The 23753-nt window shown below is 46.6% G+C and overlaps 1 protein-coding gene across 1 annotated transcript in view; it reads right to left on the bottom strand.

Annotated features, from left to right (window-relative positions):
* LOC136644050 (putative N-acetylated-alpha-linked acidic dipeptidase) overlaps nt 1-10696 on the bottom strand; it is a 31462-nt gene extending 20766 nt beyond the window's left edge. The window contains exons 1-6 of the mRNA XM_066619545.1: nt 10564-10696; nt 8796-8904; nt 5142-5328; nt 3095-3196; nt 1918-2043; nt 649-835 (exon numbers count right to left, since the gene is read on the bottom strand). Coding sequence (XP_066475642.1) covers nt 649-835; nt 1918-2043; nt 3095-3196; nt 5142-5328; nt 8796-8904; nt 10564-10696 — 844 coding nt within the window. The remainder of the gene's footprint in view (nt 1-648; nt 836-1917; nt 2044-3094; nt 3197-5141; nt 5329-8795; nt 8905-10563) is intronic.
* Between the last annotated feature and the right edge of the window lie 13057 nt (nt 10697-23753).

Here is a 23753-nt window from a genome sequence, read left to right as displayed (position 1 = left end):
TATCTTATTTTTAATATGTTAGACTTGATGCTACCATGGAATGTGACTGCATTTGGGGAAATGTTACAGACCTGTACTTTTAGCAAGCAACTATGTGTATTATTTTAACAATGATAGTAAATGGGACTTACTCCTGGGTAAGTGTGGGTAGGATTGCAGCTAGGACTGTTAAAAATTTTCCTGCTTGATGATGTCACTTCCAATCATGACGTCGCTTCCAGTGGGTTCTGTCAGATTCTCATTCTAAAAAGTGGGTCCCGATGCTAAATGTGTGAGAACTATTACAGACTGAGCTAGGGCAATAATTCTTTTTCTTTAGGTATTGACTAAGCATTTGTAGACAACACACTGAATTCTGAAATCTGGGGTGGGGGTGGGGAATGCACTTTCTCTTAGAGATCTGCAGCTCTCGTCATCCAGAATGACAATTTCCAAGGTTCCCTGAAAAGAGGAAATGGCTGCTAAACCAGTTCTACAACTGGTACTGCTGAGACAACTTTTAGTCTTAAATAACTGTGATTCTGTCTAAACTATGACAGTTTCATTCTATGCAATTGAACTTCCTCTCATCCAAACTTCTGATTAGAGCCTGGGCCACTTCAGCGGGGAAAAAATGAAACAAAGTCATGTTCACTCAGTAGTGTTCACCTTTGGCGGGATATCCTGGGGTGAGAGCATCTCCTGCACCATTCAGGATTATCACGTTCCCACGCTGGACTCCACCTCCAGGGAGATTCCAGCCAACTGGGAAAGGCTCTACTCCAGGGGCGCAGGAGTCGGCGGGGTCAGAGTATAGAATAACACCCTTGGCACCAGCCAGCTCTGCATTCTTCACCTAAAAAAAATAACACCTCTGTTTTGGTATGGCAAGCAGGCAGCTCTTTCATGCAAAATGGGACACTGCCTCTGTATGGTGGAACCTGGTAGTTGCGGCTGGAAATCATCACATCTGGCCCTGTGACCCCAACGGAACGTGACAGGCTGTGGAGCATAGACCAGGACTAGGGACACAAGAAAAGCCTACATCTCTGGGTGCACTCGGAAATGCAGGTTGTATTCAAGAAGCATATATACATTCCTGGCTGCCCTGCAAATCCCTCCTTTCCCAGCTAAGAATATGCCCTGCTGGATCAGGCCAAGGGACCATCTACCTGTATCTCACAGAGGTTCACCAGATGCCTCCAGGAGCACACAAGACCACAAGATACCTGCATCCTGTTGCCTCTCCTTTGCACCTGGCATTCTGAGGTAGCCTACTTTTTGAAACAGGAGGTTGCATATACCCAGTGTGGCTTGTATCCTGTGATGGACTTTTCCTCCATAAATCCATCCAATCCTCTCTGAAATGGATCGAGGCCAGATATTGTCACCATATTCTGTGGCAAGCTGTTCCACAGATTAATTACACGCTGGGCAAAGAAATACTTTCTTTTGTCTGTTCTAACCCTCCAGAGACACTCAATTTGAGTGGATGTCCCCTGATTCTGATGTGGTGTGAGAGGGAAAAGAACATCCCTCTCTCCACTCTATCCGTGTATAATTTTATACGTCTCAGTTCAAAAGTATGAAGCAAGAACTCCCACACCTCACTGTATCCATCAAGTGCCCTCACTGGATATATGTTCCTGGCTACTGTCTTGGCAAATCTGCCTACTCCCTGCAACCCATGGTACATGTCAATGTTTGAAGAGGGGACAAAACTTCCATAACTCTCCCAAACAAAACTGAACCAGCTGTCTTCAGTATGCTAATCATGAGCTCCACTCCAGAGCCCCCTTTCAGAGTATTTATCCCCCTTCTATCATCACCCCCTTAACTTAACTTGAAAACACCCAAGTGGCATTCTGTTTTCAACAGATTCTATCTCTGTACCTAAAGAGCACACCACAACCTTTCAAGTTTGGATATCTTCATTACCTTGTTTCCCCTGAAGATTTTCCCGTATCTGGCAATGACAATTTTCCCAGAACAATTAATTCCCATGTCTCGCTCTAAGCGGTGGAAGTCTTCGATGCTGCCATAGTTCACATACACAAGATCTCCCTGGAGTGTAACAAACACCGTTTTAAAGACAAGCAACATAAGCAGAAAGACAGAAGGCTTGATGATGAGACCAGACAAGGAGTGGGGGTCAGCTATAGTCTCCCACAACTGGGGCCCATCAGTGGCCTGTTAAGACTGCAGCTGAAAACAGGGGAGGGGGGGAGAGAAGGAGCAAGCCAAATTCCACTGACCCACTGAGACCAACTACATTTCACAGTGCTTATAGGAGCTGCAGTGAGTCTTAAATAAGTCTTTATTTAACTCTTTCTACCCTGTTTTCTCCAGATCATTGCACACACTTGCCATATTCCATACACAATCCTAACTCATTTGCTATGAGGGCAAACACACCAAAGAGTATAATGGTACAGAAGTGTAGCCGGGAGTGGTGGTGGTGGTGCGGTAAGAACTACAGACACCACAACACGCCGTAAAAGCAGCCACCCCAATGGTGAGTGGAAGAGGTTGCCTACATGGTGCCTTGCAGTGCCTGCAATAAATATTATGCTGCCCCCCCTTTGGCTACGCCACTGAAATGGTGCAATCTGAGGCCTTTCTACGAAGATAGGCCACTGTATGAAACTGCATCCTAAAGCGCTTTTCAAAATGAATAGACAAAGCAGGGTGATAGAATGTGGTTCTGAATGTCCCCTTACCTTTGAGGTAACTATGAGGTAACCTTTGAGGATTTGAGGAGACTTCCCACCTGCTAAATTCCACCAAGGGATACAGCCCACATTGGCACCACTGCATTGGTGCGGGGGAGTTTAATTAGGATTGGGTTTTCCATGTACACCATTTCAGTTCCCCAGGGCTGCTCCTTGTTAGTCAGCTCTCAAAATTCATACTTGCTCTCTCTCCATGGCCAGGTTTCAAACCTGACATGACTTTCTTTTAGTTCCCTTCCAGACAAACACTGTATGACACAAATCCAGTGGCATGAAGTAGCCACTGGTCATCAAATGCCATTTGGCTCCTCCAGCTTACATAAACCCTAGAAAAAGAAGGCCATTTATGCAGAACGGTGTTTACAACATCCAACAGTCCTTACCTCTGGCGTGCCTTGGGCTGAGAAAGAGTTGTAGGGTGGAACAATATCTCCAATATCCTTGTACCCTGGAGGAGGCTCCTCAAATAATGAGGTGTTGAAGATCTGGGGAGTTAAGAGGGAGTGAAAGAGGTGACCATATGTGAAAAACAGTCAGATTTGGTGTGGTGGCCAAAGTTTTGATTGCTAAGCAGAATTTCTCAAGGAAGGGGGCTAGTGGCCCCAAACTCGTGTCTCTCCCAAGACTCGTGGAAGTCTCATAAATCATTAATTCATTCGATTTGTAATCTGCTTTTCTCCCTGAAGGGCACCCAAGGCAGCTAACAACAATCAAAACATAAAATAACAAAAAAGATAAAATATAGCTAAAAGGTCTAAATCAAATAGGCAATAAAAACAGGAAATTTAAAACAAAAGCAGACAGCGGTAAGAAAAGTCAATTAAAAACATTAATTAAATTCCTATAAGCAGCCATTATAGGGTCTTGAAGGTTTTCCTAAATCAAAATGTCTTCAGGGCTCACTGGAAGGTTAACAAAGAGGAAGATGTCCTCAACTCAAAGGGGAGGGAATTCCAGAACGCAGGAGCCACCACTAAGAAGGCCCTGTTTCTGGCCGCCATCCCCCTGACCTCTCTCAATGGTGAGGCAGTGTATTGGAATTGCGGAAGATATGGCAAGGAGGTAGATGAGGGGTCAGCAGTGGCCCCTAAGGGTAAGGCCTGGGCATCCAGCAGAGTGTGCTGCACAGCTGCAGCCACTTGAAGGCAATAGGGCCCTCAGGAAAATAAGGAGCACCTGAGGCAGAAAGGGTTTGTGGGTTGTAGAAGGAGTGCAGGTTGGAGGTAGGAGACTGACTGACTGACTGACTGGGCTTATTGACTTTGGAATCGGACCTTGGACTGTGACTTGGCGTATTGACTTTGGACTTTGACTTGGATACCCTGACTGATTTGACCGACTTACCTGGAACCTGACCTCGAACTGTAACTAGGCTTACTGGCTCTGGACTCTGATTTGGCAACTCTCATTGATTGGACCGGTTTACTTGGAATCTGTGGACTGGAACTGGACTCTGACTTTTGCTTGCTGCACTGGTGAGTTTCACAAGGGAAACTAATCAGGCTTAAGCGGGCACGAGGCCCAGTGGGGAGAAGCTGTGGCAAGACAGGCAGCAAGGTATGCAAATTATGCATAGCATAAACAGGTTTAAGAAATGATTATTCCGCCTTGCTTCACATGGCCTCCTTACACGTCGGGTGTCAGGTGACTTACAAACAACATTATTGCAATATAAATAAAATTAAAAATTCAAACTGGATTGCAGCTAGGAATTGACTAAAAATAAGCTAGGAAATCAACAACATGCTAGTAAAACCAAACTCTTACTCAGCAGATTAAAAATAGGATTCAACAAATGCATGGAGGAAAAGAGGTACATTGAATGATTGGTATATTCACCATGATTGCTAACAGGCAGTGTGTCGTTGAATACCCAAGAGACAACAGGGAGAGAGGAAACAGAGCAAGGATATGCATTCACTGCCCATACTTATGTTTCAGGCTGGGGACTAGAGGGATTATGACAAAGGTTTCTCAGAACAGTTTTGGGACGGGATTTGGAGGAAGTAATAGGAGAGACATAATGAAGATATTCTGAGATGCAGTTCTGGACCTGAGGGGCAGCATGAGAGAAAGGGCAGAGTCATTTAAGAGAGCGAAAGACCTTTGGATGGCTTACAGCAGTTGCACCGGAGGAGCAAAAGTCACAGGCAGGGATGTAGGCCTGGCGCAAGACCTCCTGATGCCTGAAGCAGCATGCCAAATCTCTGCCCCTTCTTCCTTTCTCCAATCCAGAGGGTGGAAGGAGAAGAAAGAGCAGGGGAGGTTAGTAGGTGAACAGAGATGGTTGCCCCCTTCACCACTACTCTGTTGCCTGAGGCAATAGTTTCAGTTGGCCTCATAGACGGGCCGGCCCTGCAGGAAAACATTGGGATAGGGTTGAAGAGGGAGAAGCAATTGGAAGGGTCAAAGTCACCTTCTCTTCTTTACCTCTTGTCCTTGTTCATCAACAATGGAGATGTAGTTGGGGTTGGTTTCATTGGGGTAGGACAGCAGGACCTCATAGGGAGCCAGCTGAACGGAATCCAAGCCAAACTCCTCCCACTGGGCTCGTATTTGCTCAGCAAGGCACAGGTTCTCTGGGGTGCCAGCCAAGTGAGGACGCCGAGTGAAATTGCTGGAAGAGGGGAAAAGCCATTATTGGTCCAAGAGTGGAAAGTGGTGGACACATCCTTTTGGATGGTTTTTTGTTAATAGAAGGTGTCCAGTAGAACTCAGTCTTGAACTTGATTCAGAACTCATAACTCGGGTTATATCGTGACCTAAGGTGAGTCACATTAGAGATGCCTTCACTCTTCCTCACAGCCTTAGTAGTCATAAAAAGATAAGAACATAAGAAGAGCCCCACTGGATCAGGCCAAAGGCCCATCTAGTCCAGCTTTCTGTATCTCACAGTGGCCCACCAAATGCCCCAGGGAGCACACAAGACAACAGACACAATCTGCGTCCCAGTGCCCTCCCCTGCATCTGGCAATCGGAGGCAGCCTCCCTCTAAAACCAAGAGCTTGCACATGCCTACTATGACTTGTAACCTGTAATGTCCCCTTCACCATCTCTCCCTACAGACATTGTGGTGCTTCTTATTGATTGACAGGGACCTTCTTGTTCCTTTCTGTTACTGTAAAAATGAGCAAGATATCTCTGGAGGGTGAGGGGCTAGACAGACAGGTGGTTCATCTGAGAGGGTTCTGTAAGGGGGCTCACTGCAGGTGAGTCACCCAGGAGCTTCTCACCACAAAGAAGCTCCAAGGTATTTCTGCAGGATGTGGTGTAGACAGGTACTGGGAGGAATCTGGAGGACGAGCCTTCCAGGTGGCTGTAACAGGTGACAAGACAGTCAGGTAGCTGCTATGGTTGCTCAAGGGCTTCTTCTCAAGCAGAAGCTCTACTTAGGACTTTGGTGTGAACTGAATCCTACGGTGTTTTAATTTCCCTTTTCCCAAGGTGGGTCTCCCCTTTGGAAACTTCCTCTTTGGCCTTTGCTTTGAGACTTGATCTGGATTCCTTGCCAAGATGAAACTGACAAAGACAATCCTATGATTTTGCTCTGAAAACAGTCAGTTTCCACTCTGCTCCCACTTCATAGGCAGGATGATTACGCATGGAATGTCTTGCCTTCAACTCTAGCCATGTAGTATTATCCTGCTAAGGCTAATGTTTGGTGGGGGGTAGGTCTTTAACCGATCATCTGAATACACCCATCATACTTTTAACCTGCCCCTTCTTCCTTTCTCCAATCCAGAGGGTAGAAGGAGAAGAAAGAGCAGGGGAGGTTAGTAGGTGAACAGAGATGGTTGCCCCCTTCACCACTACTCTGTTGCCTGAGGCAATAGCTTCAGTTGGCCTCATAGATGGGCCGGCCCTGCAGGAAAACATTGGGATAGGGTTGAAGAGAGAGATGCAATTGGAAGGGTAAAAGTCACCTTCTCTTCTTTACCTCTTGCCCTTGTTCATCAACAATGGAGATGTAGTTGGGGTTGGTTTCATTGGGGTTGGTTTCATTTGGTGGGGGGTATGTCTTGAACCAATCATCTGAATACACCCATCATACTTTTAACCTGATAGACAACTATGTGCTTTCCAGTGCAAGTCTATGCATGTCTAGTCAAAAGTAAGTCCCAATAAGTTCAATGAGACTTACTCCCAGGTAGGTGTGCACAGGATTTCAGCCCTATGGCCCAATCTCGTTAGGCAGTTAGGATGATGGAGCTTGCAATTCACCACCATAAGTGCTGGAGTAGCACATAGGATGCTATGTTGTTATCGTACATGTCAGAGCCACCGGTGCAAACAGCCAAAGGGTCTGCACACCTTCCAGAGAGACCTGGCCCATGTCAGAGCAGGGGCAAGTCGTGGGCTGTTCTGGGGAGTTTTGGGGTGGGGGCAGGGGTGGGAGGGGCTGGATCCTGGCGGTAGCAGCACATGCCGGGATGCTATCCCCATTTTCCTGGCCTGATATGCCCCCTGCCTCTCCACAGGCTTATACCAGCAGTATAGCTGGCATAGGTTCAATGAGCCCCATTGATGGTCCGGTGACCTATGGAGAGGTAAGTAAAATATTTCTACATACTTCTCTGTATGGTTGCATTCTTCTCTGTATGGATGTGTATGCGCAACCTCCTGATTTTAGAAATGGGCTATGTCAGAATGCCAGGTGCAAGGGAGGGCACCAGGATGAGGTCTCTTGTTATCTGGTGCGCTCCCTGGGGCATTTGGTGGGCCGCTGTGAGATACAGGAAGCTGGACTAGATGGGCCTATGGCCTGATTCAGTGGGGCTGTTCTTATGTTCATTACCTCCCATTGCATGCATTGTGTGCTCTGGTAAAGCGGCTACACTGCATAAAATGGTGGGGACAGGACTGGGCTGTTCGTTAGATATAGTCAGGAGGGGAAAAAACAGGATAGCAATGGTGGGAGAGAGGACTGCCTTTTTCTCCTGCTTCTGGGCTGCTGGTGGCAGCTGGTGGACCACACTGCAGCTGGTGGAAACAGGATGCTGGACTAGATGGGGTTGGGCCTCATCCTGCAGGGTTTTTTTTTGTTGGGCCTGGTCCTGCAGGGCTGTATGTTTTTCTGTTTTGTTGTAAGACATGTTTAAATTTCTCCTTCCACAGATCTAGTCCATGGTGGAGGATGGAGATGGTATATCTATTTCAGCTGAGTGGTAACAATTCTGAAGACTTCATTTGTCAATTCAAATGCAAATTAGTCTGAAGGGATAACTTTTAATCTGCAAATCTGCTTTCAAAGATGCTCAGAAGCCAAATGAAACCTTTATTAGGACCAATTAAAATATCACAGAGTAGTGAGCTAACCATCAAGTTCTTAAAGACATTTACTTAAGGCTAGATGTTAGGCAAAACAAAATAAGAGGCAGACACATTCGGTCATGATGGAAAAGCCCCAGCTTGTAAGAGTTTTTTTTTTTTAAGATTGCGTTTAGGAGCAGGAAGTCAATTTTGAGACTGTTATAAATTGCATTCTTTTTTGTTTTTCCTTAATACCCAAATTTGTCACAATGAATGAAAAGGCTGGAGCCAGCATGGTGTAGTGGTTCGGGAGTTGGACTTTGACCTGGAAGATCCAGGTTCAAATCCCCACTTAGCCATGAAGCTTCTTGGGTGACCTTGGGCCAGCCATTATTTCTCAGGTGCAGCTACCTCACAGGTCTGTTGTGAGGACAAAAGGTGGGAAGGAGCTATGTAAACCACCATGAGCTCCTGGGAGGAAGGACATAATAATGATAATAATAACCACCTTGCTGCAATCCTACTCTCCCACCCCCACTACATATGTTCATTAGAATGCCTGAAAGGGGCTCAACAGCTAGACCAAGAGCTGCTATCTGGACAGGTCCATGTTGGTCCATGGACAGGTCCATATTCACAATTCCTGCTGACAACATGTTGAAATCCTGTTTAAACACATTGATCCCTATTGACTGCCATGTGTAAACAATGGTGTGTGGTTTGGTCCTTGCTCGCATGCCTGCTGAGGTTTGTTCACCACATTGATCTTAACAGAGCAGGGGAGAAAAAAGCACACATCTTTGAAGAGTCCAGCAAACTGTATGCTCCACTTACCGCAAAAATTGCTTGATGTTCTCTGCGTTCAGTTCCACCATAAATGACTTCTTCATTTTCTCAGTAGAACCTGTAGCCGGCAATTGATCTGCGGAGTTACTCAGCCAGCCTGTGAGTGATAACAAAAACATGTCCACAGTGTGAAATTTTTCAGCATGAGATATGTACACATGGGTTTATCAATACATGATGGTTACCTCCTCCCATTCATGCTAATGCCCAAACTCTATGCCAGACGCATGGTACTAGCGTGCTACAAGCAATCAACCAATTAAAATAAATAAATAATAAAAATCTTCTGAAGACCCAAATACCTGTCTACAAAGGAGGTTGCCACTATACCTCTGGATGAGTTACTGCTCTCTGACTTTGCTTCCTCCCAAACAGGGAAAGAAGTTTTAAACCACAACATTCCTTTTGATAAAGGGGGGAAAAAACGACTAGATAGTGGTCATTTAAGGACAATCTGCTTCCTAATTTGATAAAGGAGATTATAATATGTAACCTATAGCTGAACATAGCATTAACCATCAACTAATGTGCATGAAATTTTAAGGTGCAATTAGATCCTCCTCCCTATTCCATTCATCTCTACATTTTTAGATGGGGGATGAAATCTTTGGATTTTCCCCCCTCTCTTCCCTCTGTTCCGTTGTCCACTGTCAATTTGTAAGGCAATTCGGTGCAGGAACCTTCATGTTTTTGCACATGAAGCTCAATAAAAGGGCATCAAGAGCACTATTAAAACCAGGATGGTATAGTAGTTCTGGAGTTGTACTTAGACCTGGAAGATCCAGGTTCAAATCCCTGCTCAGCTGCAAAGTTTCCTGGGCCAGTCACTCTCTCTTAGCCTCATCCACCAAGCAGGTTTGTTGTGAGGACAAAAGGAGGGGAGGAACTAGGTACACCACCCTGAGCAACTTGGAGGAAGGTTGGCATAACAATGTGAAAAAAATAAATAACAATTACAAAGATCATTATCACATGGGGAGAGACAGAGAGAGAATTTGTGCTAGCAGAGATCCTGTATCACTTTAGACCTGGGATCAAGTATGCATTCTTGACCCCAACAAGCAATAAGAATTGCTTTGCTGGATCAGGCCAAAAGTCCTTAGAGTTCAAAGTTCTCTTTCTGGGGGAGGCCAAGACATGCTCCTGATAAACCTTCAATCAGATCCTTGTCATTTATCTCCAATGAGTACCCAGAGGAACTGTGCCCCTCCACATGGAGATTTCATTGAATTATCCTAGAGAACAGCCCTTGACAGACCTCTGCTCAAACTTTCTTTTCTCCAGTCATCTAAGCTCAGCGGCAGCACACGGCACTGAATTCCGCAACGTTTTTCTTTTGTCTGCCTGAATCTCTGGGGCGCATGAGCTGCTGGGCCAGGCAGGCAAGCACTTTCCCATCTTTCTGAGAAGAGCATCTGTGCCAGACTTCAGAAAAACAACGCTTGCAATCCAATATACATTGTTCTGGGAGCAAGCCCCAGTGAATACAGGGAGACTCCTGAGCACTCATGCATCAAATTGAGCTGAAAATGTCTTCCTGAATCTTGCTCACCAGCTGAAAGGACCTTTACTATCTCCAACCTGCACCCCCCCCAACAGCTTCAGGAATAGCCTTCTGCCTCTCCCTGGAATGTGGGAAATCAATTTCACTTCCAGAATGAGCCGCAAGAACACTCCCACCCACCCCGCACCCCACAACCCTTTCCTACAATTGCTTTCACCGGGCAAGGCCAGCCCTGTTCTGTTTGAACTGTACCAATCAGGAAACCAAGGAGGAACACTCCCAGAGCAGCCCCTCCAGCCAGAACCCAGAAACGACTCTTGCTGCCACAGCTGCTGGCCCCTGTGGGGTAGGTGGGCTCAGAGGCCGTCCCGAGAGAGGTCCACATCCTCAACAGGCGTCTCTGCTCCCAGCTGCGAACAAGACTTCCCAAAGTCTGGATTCAGCTCGATATCCTCCAGTATTGTCTGCCCCCCTTTACAAGGGGGACAAAGTCCTCACTCTGTTGCATGGATCTTGACTCCTCCTGCAGGCTGTAGGAAAGGCGGCAGCAGCAGCAGTGAGATGGGTCCTCTCTCTGCCTCTGAAGCAGGCCAGGCTCCAAGTGTTGTCCTGCTGCCAAGCCACACGGCCTGGCACCACCATCCCTTTGCTCGGGATAGTGGAAGGCACTGGGGACGGACTCCTTCTCAGGCTGAAGCTGCTCTTTTGTCTTCTGGAACTATGGCTTTTGCCCTGCCTGGAGCATAGTGGCAAAGAATGCAAGCCCAGAAACTGTCAGCACAGATACAAGCTCACCCACAAGCTCACCGTGGCCTTGGGCAAACCACTGTTCCCTGAGCCTCAGCTCCCCAGTCTATAAAATGGACATATTGGTTGCAAGGATGACTGAGATGCTGCACGTGAAGCTTTTAGGAACCCCTGACTGCACTATATAAATGGGGAGCATTAATCTATGCGGCATAGCTACTTATCAATGTTGTTGTTCTTTAATGAGAATCTCAGATATAAATCCTATCAATATGGCATGCATATAGTATGGAGCGTGGGAGGTGAAGGGCCACAGAGGGGCCAGACTGGAAGGAATCCAGCTGGAAGGAGGAGTTCTATGAAAGACTAGAACTAGTCAATTGTAAAAATCCCTACGGGGGTTTAGAACAGCCTGCCTATGTGAACCGCCTTGGATTAAAATCTGAGGAGAAATCTGACGACCAAGAAAGGCAGTATATAAATACCTGTATAAATAAATAAATATAGTATTGGGGTCCAGAGGCATAGCTAGATGGGATGCAAAGCACTAAATTTGGCAGGGAGCCTCAGTGTGGCATTCAAGCGCCCCCCCCTTCAGAGCCATTGCAGGTAGGGTGGAGGTGTTCACTTCCGTTTTGCTCCCCCTACCTGGAATGGCTCCAAAGGGGAGGGGAAGGGGCTTTCTGCTGCAACCCACGCTGAGTCTCCCTGACAAACTTAGTGCTTTGCACCCCCTCTAGCTATGCCACTGGCAAGAGGTTTGCTCCCCCCCCCCAGCCCAGAATAACTCCGACAGGGAGGGACCACTTGCACACCATGGTGAATCTCCCTGCAAAACTTAGTGCTTTCCCACCCCCTCTAGCTACACCACTGGTAGGCCCCCATGATAACCTGCAGTGTTTGATAGATGACAATAGGTGCTCTCCTTTCAAGAATTACCTATCAAGTGTCTGACACTTAAAAAAAAAAAAGTGTATAATACTCTCCCATCCTTCACTGGCCTAATTCAGACATGACATTCAACCATGCTCCATGGTGCAAAAACCTCAGACATGTGGGCTTCCTCTCCTCCCAGCCCCCATGTGCAAGAGAAATTTAAAGCTTCCATTTATTCCCATTTCCTGCATTGATGGACCCATGACAGTTAGAAAATGCTGTGGCCGAATATCCTCATTTTCCAACTAACTGGCTTGTAGAAGCCACCGTTTCCCACATTTGGATGAAACTGTACTTTGTTCCAAACCATGAAAAACAGCCTTAAATCTCTCCTTTGCGTGTGAAGAAAAGGGGAGGAGAGCATGTGAGCTAGTGGTTCACCACAGCTTGTGCATATCGTGCCAGGCTGTCCTCTGAACTGGGCCAGGGGTGTCCAAACGTATTGGCAGGAGGGCCACATCATCTCTCTGACACTGCGTCGGGGGCAGGGAATAAAAAACAATTAATTTACATTTCAGATCTGAATAAATGTGCATAAACTTATGTAAATGAATATATTAGAGATGGAACTTATCTGAATGAATGAAGGTCTTGCAATAGCTTGCAAGGCCTTGCACAAAGCAACACCAGCCTTTCCTTTTCTGTTGCTGCTGCATTACAGACGTGAAACAGCAAGCAGTGGAGGGAGCTCTCGTCCCATAGCTCATGCGAGACGTCAAACAGTCAAGACAGTCGCTCTCACACTGAAAGCAGTTCATTGGGCCAGCACGGGCTCCAGCAAATCTCCAGAGGGCCAGAGGCTCATTGGACACTGGGGGTTACCCATGGGCCAGACTGGGAGTCCTCGAGGGCCGCAAGTGGCCCCAGGGCCAGGGTTTGGGCACCCCTGAACTGGGCCATTGTTTAGCCCCATTTTAAGCAACACTTCTTTGTCACTTTGCTACTCTCCCATTTGAAATGTGGAAGGGTCATAGTTCACTGATGGGCACAGAAGGTTCCATGTTCAGTTTCCTTGCACACAGAAGATTCTGTGCTCAATCTCAGGCTCTTCCTTTTTTAAAAAGGATCAGCCAGCAGGCAATGCTAGCGCAGTCAGTAGCTAGAGGAGGGCCAAACTGTAAGTACTGCTGGTGCCACAACACGCCGTGTAAGTGGCCGCTCCCACTTGCTGTCAGAGCCATTCCAGGTAGCAATGGCAATGCACAGGTGCTCACCAAACCAAACAGTGTCTCCTGTGTGTTGCTGTCACTGCCTGGAATGGCTCTGATAGTGAGTGGGCGGGGCCACTTAAGAACATAAGAACAGCCCCACTGGATCAGGCCAAAGGCCCATCTAGTCCAGCTTCCTGTATCTCACGGCGGCCCACCAAATGCTCCAGGGAGCACACCAGATAACAAGAGACCTCATCCTGGTGCCCTCCCTTGCATCTGACATAGCCCATTTCTAAAATCAGGAGGTTGCGCATACACATCATGGCTTGTACCCCGTAATGGATTTTTCCTCCAGAAACTTGTCCAATCCCCTTTTAAAGGCGTCTAGGCTAGACGCCAGCACCACATCCTGTGGCAAGGAGTTCCACAGACCGACCACACGCTGAGTAAAGAAATATTTTCTTTTGTCTGTCCTAACTCTCCCAACACTCAATTTTAGTGGATGTCCCCTGGTTCTGGTGTTATGTGAGAGTGTAAAGAGCATCTCCCTATCCACTCTGTCCATCCCCTGCATAATTTTGTATGTCTCAATCATGTCCCCCCTCAGGCGTCTCTTTTCTAGGCTGAAGAGGCCCAAACGCCGTAGCCTTTCCTCATAAGGGAGGTGCCCCAGCCCAGTAATCATCTTAGTCGCTCTCTTTTGCACCTTTTCCATTTCCACCTACACGGCATTGTGGCACCTTCAGTACTCACTGTTTCCCCCTCCTCTTGCCCCCCTCTCACATTTGGCTCACACACTGGGCTTGCTTGATCAGTCTGGCAATATGGATTCAAAGGACTCAAACTGCTGGTGAGTCAGGTCTTGTTTGTGCTTGGGCGATGTTGAGCTCAGCCATTCCCAGAATGCCAACCAGGGCACACTCGCATGTTGCAAGAGTGTTTTGAAAACATAAGCCATCATGTAGACTACATCCACTACACCAGTGGTTCTCAAACTTACTGGGGCTGCGATTCACCTTGTCTTCAGGGAGAGGGGGTGTCATGACCCACCTCCGGCAGCCACTCCAACGGCCCATAGCCCCAGTAAAGCCTCCAGAGGCCTCTGCAGGCCTCAGAAGTGTTGCTTTTAAATCACTTTTGGTTGTGTTCATGAAACTAGAAGTGACTCAGAAGTCACTTCCAGAGCCATTTTTGAGGTCCACGGAGGCCTCTGGAGACTATCCTGGGAAGGCAAGACATCAGGGTGGCTGCCAGTGGTGGGTTGCAGCCAGAAGCAGCCTATAGTTGCATCCATTTGGAGCCAAAGAAATGAAAGGGCAGACAAGTGGGCCTAACTTGCAACCCACCTTGGCATTGGGTTGCGACCCACCAAGTGCGTCACGACCCACAGTTCAAGAAGTAGGAGAAGAAATTGGGAAAGGTAGGGAGATGGGATGTGATAGACAGTTTGGCACACTGAGAGGATGCAGGGACAAAGGAGCGAATAAGCAGCCCATCCTGGGGCATTCCGTGTATAAATGCTTTTATGCGAATGCCCGAAGTCTACGAGCAAAGGTGGGAGAACTGGAATGTCTGGTGACAAGGGAAAATATTGACATAGTGGGCATAACGGAAACCTGGTGGAATGCGGAGAATCAGTGGGATACCGCAATCCCGGGCTATAAACTCTACAGGAGGGACAGGCAGGGGCGTGTTGGAGGTGGGGTGGCCCTTTATGTTAAGGAAGGGATAGAATCCAGCAAAGTAGAGATTGAAGGTGGGTCCGACTCCACCGTAGAATCTCTGTGGGTTAAATTACCAGGCTTGAGCAGCGATGTAATACTGGGGGTGTGCTATCGTCCTCCAGACCAGAAATCTGATGGGGACCTTGAAATGAGGAAACAGATCAGGGAGGTGACAAGGAAGGACAGGGTTGTAATCATGGGGGACTTCAATTATCCTCATATTGACTGGGTCAATTTGTGTTCTGGTCACGATAAGGAAACCGGATTTCTTGACGTGCTAAATGACTGTGGCTTAGATCAGCTAGTCACGGAGCCCACCAGAGGACAGGTGACTCTGGATTTAATTTTGTGCAGTACGCAGGACCTGGTTAGAGATGTAAACGTTACTGAGCCATTGGGGAACAGTGATCATGCTGCGATCCGTTTTGACCTGCACGTTGGGGGAAGAATACCAGGCAAATCTCTAACAAAAACCCTTGACTTCCGACGGGCAGACTTCCCTCAAATGAGGAGGCTGGTTAGAAGGAGGTTGAAAGGGAGGGTAAAAAGAGTCCAATCTCTCCAGAGTGCATGGAGGCTGCTTAAAACAACAGTAATAGAGGCCCAGCAGAGGTGTATACCGCAAAGAAAGAAGGGTTCCACTAAATCCAGGAGGGTGCCCGCATGGCTAACCAGCCAAGTTAGAGAGGCTGTGAAGGGCAAGGAAGCTTCCTTCCGTAAATGGAAGTCTTGCCCTAATGAAGAGAATAAAAAGGAACATAAACTGTGGCAAAAGAAATGTAAGAAGGTGATAGGGGAGGCCAAGCGAGACTATGAGGAACGCATGGCCAGCAACATTAAGGGGAATAATAAAAGCTTCTTCAAATATGTTAGAAGCAGGAAACCCGCCAGAGAAGCGGTTGGCCCTCTGGATGGTGAGGGAGGGAAAGGGGAGATAAAAGGAGACTTAGAGATGGCAGAGAAATTAAATGAGTTCTTTGCATCTGTCTTCACAGCAGAAGACCTCGGGCAGATACCGCTGCCCGAACGGCCCCTCCTAACTGAGGAGTTAAGTCAGATAGAGGTTAAAAGAGAAGATGTTTCAGACCTCATTGATAAATTAAAGATCAATAAGTCACCGGGCCCTGATGGCATCCACCCAAGGGTTATTAAGGAATTGAAGAATGAAGTTGCAGATCTCTTGACTAAGGTATGCAACTTGTCCCTCAAAACGGCCACGGTGCCAGAAGATTGGAGGATAGCAAATGTCACGCCTATTTTTAAAAAGGGAAAGAGGGGGGACCCGGGAAACTATAGGCCGGTCAGCCTAACATCTATACCGGGTAAGATGGTGGAATGCCTCATCAAAGATAGGATCTCAAAACACATAGACGAACAGGCCTTGCTGAGGGAGAGTCAGCATGGCTTCTGTAAGGGTAAGTCTTGCCTCACGAACCTTATAGAATTCTTTGAAAAGGTCAACAGGCATGTGGATGCGGGAGAACCCGTGGACATTATATATCTGGACTTTCAGAAGGCGTTTGACACGGTCCCTCACCAAAGGCTACTGAAAAAACTCCACAGTCAGGGAAATAGAGGACAGGTCCTCTCGTGGATTGAGAACTGGTTGGAGGCCAGGAGGCAGAGAGTGGGTGTCAATGGGCAATTTTCACAATGGAGAGAGGTGAAAAGCGGTGTGCCCCAAGGATCTGTCCTGGGACCGGTGCTTTTCAACCTCTTCATAAATGACCTGGAGACAGGGTTGAGCAGTGAAGTGGCTAAGTTTGCAGATGACACCAAACTTTTCCGAGTGGTAAAGACCAGAAGTGATTGTGAGGAGCTCCAGAAGGATCTCTCCAGACTGGCAGAATGGGCAGCAAAATGGCAGATGCGCTTCAATGTCAGTAAGTGTAAAGTCATGCACATTGGGGCAAAAAATCAAAACTTTAGATATAGGCTGATGGGTTCTGAGCTGTCTGTGACAGATCAGGAGAGAGATCTTGGGGTGGTGGTGGACAGGTCGATGAAAGTGTCGACCCAATGTGCGGCAGCAGTGAAGAAGGCCAATTCTATGCTTGGGATCATTAGGAAGGGTATTGAGAACAAAACGGTTAGTATTATAATGCCGTTGTACAAATCTATGGTAAGGCCACACCTGGAGTATTGTGTCCAGTTCTGGTCGCCGCATCTCAAAAAAGACATAGTGGAAATGGAAAAGGTGCAAAAGAGAGCGACTAAGATGATTACGGGGCTGGGGCACCTTCCTTATGAGGAAAGGCTACGGCGTTTGGGCCTCTTCAGCCTAGAAAAGAGACGCTTGAGGGGGGACATGATTGAGACATACAAAATTATGCAGGGGATGGACAGAGTGGATAGGGAGATGCTCTTTACACTCTCACATAATACCAGAACCAGGGGACATCCACTAAAATTGATTGTTGGGCGGGTTAGGACAGACAAAAGAAAATATTTCTTTACTCAGCGCGTGGTCGGTCTGTGGAACTCCTTGCCACAGGATGTGGTGCTGGCGTCTAGCCTAGACGCCTTTAAAAGGGGATTGGACGAGTTTCTGGAGGAAAAATCCATTATGGGGTACAAGCCATGATGTGTATGCGCAACCTCCTGATTTTAGGAATGGGTTAAGTCAGAATGCCAGATGTAGGGGAGAGCACCAGGATGAGGTCTCTTGTTATCTGGTGTGCTCCCTGGGGCATTTGGTGGGCCGCTGTGAGATACAGGAAGCTGGACTAGATGGGCCTATGGCCTGATCCAGTGGGGCTGTTCTTATGTTCTTATGTTCTTAAGTGCTCACTTCCAATGCTGATCAGAGTGAGGAAACCTCATAGGACACTGAAATGTTTTTTCTTCTCTGCGAATATATGGGCAACCGAAAAAAATTATGAGGGGGGAAATTCTCTATTTATATTTATATCTATATCTATATTAATAGATTATATTATAGATATTATATTAATATCCCCTGAGGGCTGGGGATAAGAATAGGCCCTCAGTTTGGCTGTACTTGTCGTAAGAGGCGACTAAACAGCCACCGGGTAGATGGGACTCGTCAGCCTGGGAAGGCAGCTCATCTGAGAGAAGGAAAACTCTGATCCCAAACCTCCACTGCCTTGTGGCTACATCCAGTTATGGAAAAGGTCAGGAGTCAACCTTGAGGCAAAATCTGGAGCTGGAGTCCCTGAGGCAGTTCATGGCTGAACACAGTCACGTTCTGGCAACTCCTGCGACACCACTGGAACCAACCATATTGGCTTCTGCCTTTCCATTGGACCATTTCAGCGACGTGGAGAGGGGGGATTTGCTGCATGGGTAACAGTCTATCCTCCATATCTACTTTACCCAGGCTTCGAGCACTGGAGAGGACACTGTTCCAGAACACTATTCAGAGCGCGATACCCTAGTCTTCTGAGACTGAAGGGTGCCAACATATTAAAATCCAGGTCTACAGAGCTTGCGTCCTAAGTACACTTCTGTACTGCAGCGAGTCATGGACTCTTTGCTCACAACAGGAGAGGAAACGGAACACTTTCCACATGCGCTGCCTCCGACGCATTCTCGGCATCACCTGGCAGGACAAAGTTCCAAACAACACAGTCCTGGAACGAGCTGGAATCCCTAGCATGTATGCACTGCTGAAACAGAGACGCCTGCGTTGGCTCGGTCATGTTGTGAGAATGGATGATGGCCGGATCCCAAAGGATCTCCTCTATGGAGAACTCATGCAAGGAAAGCTCCCTACAGGTAGACCACAGCTGCGATACAAGGACATCTGCAAGAGGGATCTGAAGGCCTTAGGAGTGGACCTCAACAAGTGGGAAACCCTGGCCTCTGAGCGGCCCGCTTGGAGGCAGGCTGTGCAGCATGGCCTTTCCCAGTTTGAAGAGACACTTGGCCAACAGTCTGAGGCAAAGAGGCAAAGAAGGAAGGCCCATAGCCAGGGAGACAAACCAGGGACAGACTGCACTTGCTCCCAGTGTGGAAGGGATTGTCACTCCCGAATTGGCCTTTTCAGCCACACTAGACGCTGTGCCAGAACCACCTTTCAGAGCGCAATACCAGAGTCTTTCGAGAATGAAGGTTGCCAACACAATCTATATTCTATATCTAGATGCACCAAAGATTCCCTGATGCAGCTCACACTACAGCAAAGAAGTGTAGGGTGGAATCCTAGAAGCATATCCATTGCCCAGAAAGCAAAGTCCCATTTCTTATTAAAAGGGGATGAGACAAACTGATGAAGAACAAACCTAACAATGGCTATGCTCCATCCAGTGGTTACTTCCAGTATACCTGAAGGTATCTGGTTGACCCTTGTGGGAGCCAGGGTGATGGACCAGCAGAGCTCTTACGTCCTTATCCTTCAACCCATTAACAGGGGAAAATACTGTATTTTTTGTTCTCAGCTTTATGCAGGGTGACCAGATGCCATAACTGCAAAAGAGGACCAGGTGCCCCAAAATGTAGGACAGCCAAGAAAAATGTAGGACATGGCAAAATAAAAGCTAAAAACCATTTGTATATTGATTTCATGTGGTTAATTTAAACACTATATTACTTATTGCATTTAAAACTATATTACATATAATTTATTAATTACAAGAAGGCTACGCACTGCCTGCTCATAGGGAAAAGGAGGACACTGAAGTTATTTTCCAGGGCATGAGGCTAAAGAAGAGGACATGTCCTGGAAAAAGAGGACATCTGGTCTCCCTGGCTTTACGTAATTCTCAGCTTTCTGTAATTTCCTATTTTACCACTGGATGGCAGGGTTATACCACAAACAGCTGCAGTAACCATTTCTTGCTTTTTAAATAAGATCACCAGTCACAGAATATGTATTGTTTTCCTTGCAGAGAGAAGCAGGACAACCAGATAGCAACCTGGTTAATTATTGTTAACCTTGACACACTCCAGTCAAATGGGAGACAAAGGGCCAGGCTGATCAACCTGCACTATCCAGGGGCTCTTTCGCCCACACTTTCCTTATTGAGTTAACGTTACATTCTTTATTTTTAAACATTTATACTGTACCTTTCTTGCCATAGCAGCTCAGGGTGGCTTCTTTAGCTTGCTGTGAGGCAAATACAGTCACGGCTGCATCAAATATTTCAATGTGAACATTTTTGATATAAAAAAATAATAATTGGGGAGGTTGAAATATTTTCCCTGGTCCACCTTTGTTCAACTTTTGGGGTTGTAGATAGGCTGTTTGCTGTCTAATCAGCAGCTATTTCAACACCATATTTTTCTCTCTTTGAAACAGAAGTGAGCCCAATCAGTCAGGGATTGTGGGTCAGTGTGACAGTGTTAGAATACCACATTGCTCAGAGCGAGTACATGAGCCAACACCAAACCATGTTTTGGCTGTTACACATGTCTGCATACACAGGCAGTCCTGGCAAAAGCCCCAAGCACACTCCAAAAACCTTCTGAGGCCTCTGGAGCACCTTTAACCGTATTCCCAGTTTTCATAGGAAAATCAGAGGTATTGGTTAAAGCCACTCCAGAGTCCTCAGAAGGCTTTTGGAACACTGCAGAATGTCACATGAGGTTTCATGGCGATGGTAACTGCTACATGAGAAAGCCAAGATAATCAAAGATAAGATACAGCACTGGAATCCTGTTTAGGGTAGTCCAACATAGAGAGCCATTCCTTCATAGGGAAATATCAGTAGCAGTTTAAAATCCTATGTAAGATTGCCATGTACAAAAAACAGCAAGTACAGCCCCTCAAAATCCTAAAATATTGAATGTCTGATTGTCTCATGGACATTGCCATGCATTTGTCTTCAGACTGGATTCAGATTATCCTGCAGGTTCTCAGTCTTTAGGTCCCACTTAAGGTTTTCAGCCTCTCATGACATTTATGACATTTAGACCTCAATGAGGTCTAGCAACTTCTGCAGAAAACTTTAAAAAAAAAAATGAGATTCAGCTTCATGAAACCACTGCTCCCCTTCCATCTCCTATAATAAAAACTCATCACATGGCAGTGTTGACTGTAACAGGGTTGCTTCAGAGTCATCCCTGGTCAAAGAATCAAGTGTTCTTTGAAAAAAAGCCAAACGGCACCTTCCTTGCACTTGGGGAAAAAATGCAAAACAATCTCTGCAGGCTCTACCTGGGAGTAAGTTCCATTGAACTCAGCCTTATTTCTAAGTAGGCCTGCATAGTATTAGGCCATAAGCCCACTCTTGCTCTAGACTGGGTGGCCAACTTTTCAACTTTAGGGCTCCTGGACCTTTAACAATTGCGGAGAGGTGGAAATGTCAGAAGGTTCAGCTTGTCGTCTGTGAGATGTACCTGCTGAAATTCCCTCTTCTACACAATTGTTAAAGGTTCAGGAGCCCTAATGTTGAAAGGTTGGCCTGCTCTTGATGGTACGCAGGAACTGCCTCCCCATCTGGTTTTGGCAGGATGAGATCCAAGGAAGAGCACTCAAGAACATAAGAAGAGCCCCGCTGGATCAGGCCAAAGGCCCATCTGGTCCAGCTTCCTCTGTCTCACAGTGGCCCACCAAATGCTTCAGGGAGCACACAAGACAACAACTTGAGTCCTGAGCCCTCCCTTGCATCTGGCATTCTGAGGTAGCCTACTTCTAAAATCAGAAGGTTGCACATACCCATCATGGCTTGTAACTTGTGATGGAAGTTTCCACCAGAAACTTGTCCAATCCCCCTTTTAAAGGCATCCAGGCCAGATGTCATCACTACATCCTGTGGCAAGGGGTTTCACAGATCAACTTAAGGTATGATCTTACTAACTTGCCCTTTTATATATTCATAAGATTTTCTTCATACAAAATATTGTTAAGCCACCTTGATTTGAGGGGAGGGAGCTGTGAAAAATGGGCTTCATTACACAGCTAGATCAGTCGATTGGTTTTGGAAGCTGTTTCTAGGCTAGCATGTGTCAAGTCCAGGAATATCAACCAGAGCTATTGGATTCCCCACAGATTCTGTGCATGTCAGTTCATAGTCTCGGATTTGGTTCTGCTTGCCTGCCCTGTTCTTTTGAGCCAGACATGGGTTCCGGAAGACAGAGCAAAAGTGGCATTTTTAATACCTTACCTTACCTGTATGTGCAAACTCTTGGTTTTAGAGGCAGGCTGCCTCTGATTGCCAGATGCAGGGGAAGGCACCGGGACACAGGTTGTGTCTGTTGGCCTGATCCAGCGGGGCTCTTCTTATGTTCTTACCTGCTGGAAAAGAGAGAGCACAGAGGGGACGTGGGAGTTCTGTGCATATATATATGTATATATGCACAGAACTGGGATTTAGATGCTAACTCTCTTCCCACTTATATTGCTATTTAAGTAGACTGACTCCATTAAAAGCCATACTAGTGATGGCGAGGACCAGTTTATCTTTGGAATGCATCGTGGGGGGGGGGGAAGAGCCAAAGAAGCTCCCATGAGAAGGAGATGGTTAGAAGAGTTGCCTAGTTATCTTTTGTTGCCATAAGAATAGCTCTGACGGCCTCCGCAAGATTACACATTGAAGAATACAGAATAATTAAATATGCCCTCCTACCACTTTGCTTCTGTACTTCCAACTGACATATTAATAAACCTATATGATCCAACTCTCTTGGGGATGTACCACTTCTGAATGTAGATAGGGCTTTTGTAGCCTCCTGAATTAAATCAAGAAGGTGTTATGCAGGAAAAATAAATCCCCTTCCCCTTTTATTTTGGCAATAATTCTGGAGGCTGCAACATGGGGTGAAAATCCGCACTTATTCCAAATGGGGATAAGAAATAAGAAAAATTGCCCTCACTGATTTGACTTCAAATTCTGTAGCTTTTCTGTGCTTGTGTATGGTATCCTGGAATATATACAGAGAGTAGCGTTGCTAGGGGATGTCGAGAGTATGGGCCACACTGGGCGACGTGCACAGGGAGGGTGATACCACTATTGGCCAAAATTTTTAAATTCTTGGTATTTTCAAATAATACCCCCATGTTATATATCACTTGATGCGTATTTTCATGCAGAATGCAATGCAAAAATCTGCGTTGGTATATCTCTATTTTATCAAAAGTTATAGCCGAAAATACCCCAGCAGGGCAGGGCAATGGTGCATCATCTTGCCCACCACCCTGGTCATTGCCCCACCCATTGCATGGGAAGAAGTCCCTCATGGGGGTGATGCTCAGGCCTCCTGCACCAAGTGATGCAAACCTAGTGAAGCCACTGTAGAAACATTTGACTGCAGAAGAGTTGGCCTCAACCTGTAGAGTGGCCAGCCGCTGAGAAAGGAGGACGTTAATAGCTGGGAAGGTGAAACATAACCCAGGGGCACTGTCCTTTCTGCACGGCCTGTGGCCTGCCTCACAATTTGCGGGTTTTCGCTACATAAAGTTTGCAGCCCTTTGTCTCACAGCCACCGATGTGCTCCTTTTCTTCGTAGGATTTTCTTGCTTTTCTGCCTTCTGAGAGATGTAATAAAAGAACAGATATTTATAGAGTTTTCTCAGCCATTCAATGCACCCTGCAGTAAAAATTAAATGCTGAGCATCTGCCCAAGATTTATAATACTGGCACAAATGCCCTCTCTACCACTTGCTGTGCTATCTCCTTTTTTTTTTTTGGTAATAATAATCTCATTAGTTTGTGCTGCACACACGCACATGTTTATTGATATGTATGTTCTTATCTACCAGTTCCTTCCCTGTCCCAAGCCTCTGCACCCGTCTTCCTACAGCCAACTGCAGGCTTTTAAAACATCCTTTGAGGGCACAATTCATGGAAACATTCTTTTCTGCAAGCCCCATTGAAGTGAATGGAAACATTTGCTTTAATGGATCCTGTGCAGCCCACTGTAAACACCCATAGTGGGTCTACCTATCACAAAACCAGTCCTATCTTTTTATTTTTCCTGAAGT

This window comes from Tiliqua scincoides, chromosome 3 (assembly GCF_035046505.1).
Source record: "Tiliqua scincoides isolate rTilSci1 chromosome 3, rTilSci1.hap2, whole genome shotgun sequence".
NCBI lineage: Eukaryota > Metazoa > Chordata > Lepidosauria > Squamata > Scincidae > Tiliqua > Tiliqua scincoides.
This window is presented reverse-complemented; position numbering and strand designations above follow the sequence as displayed.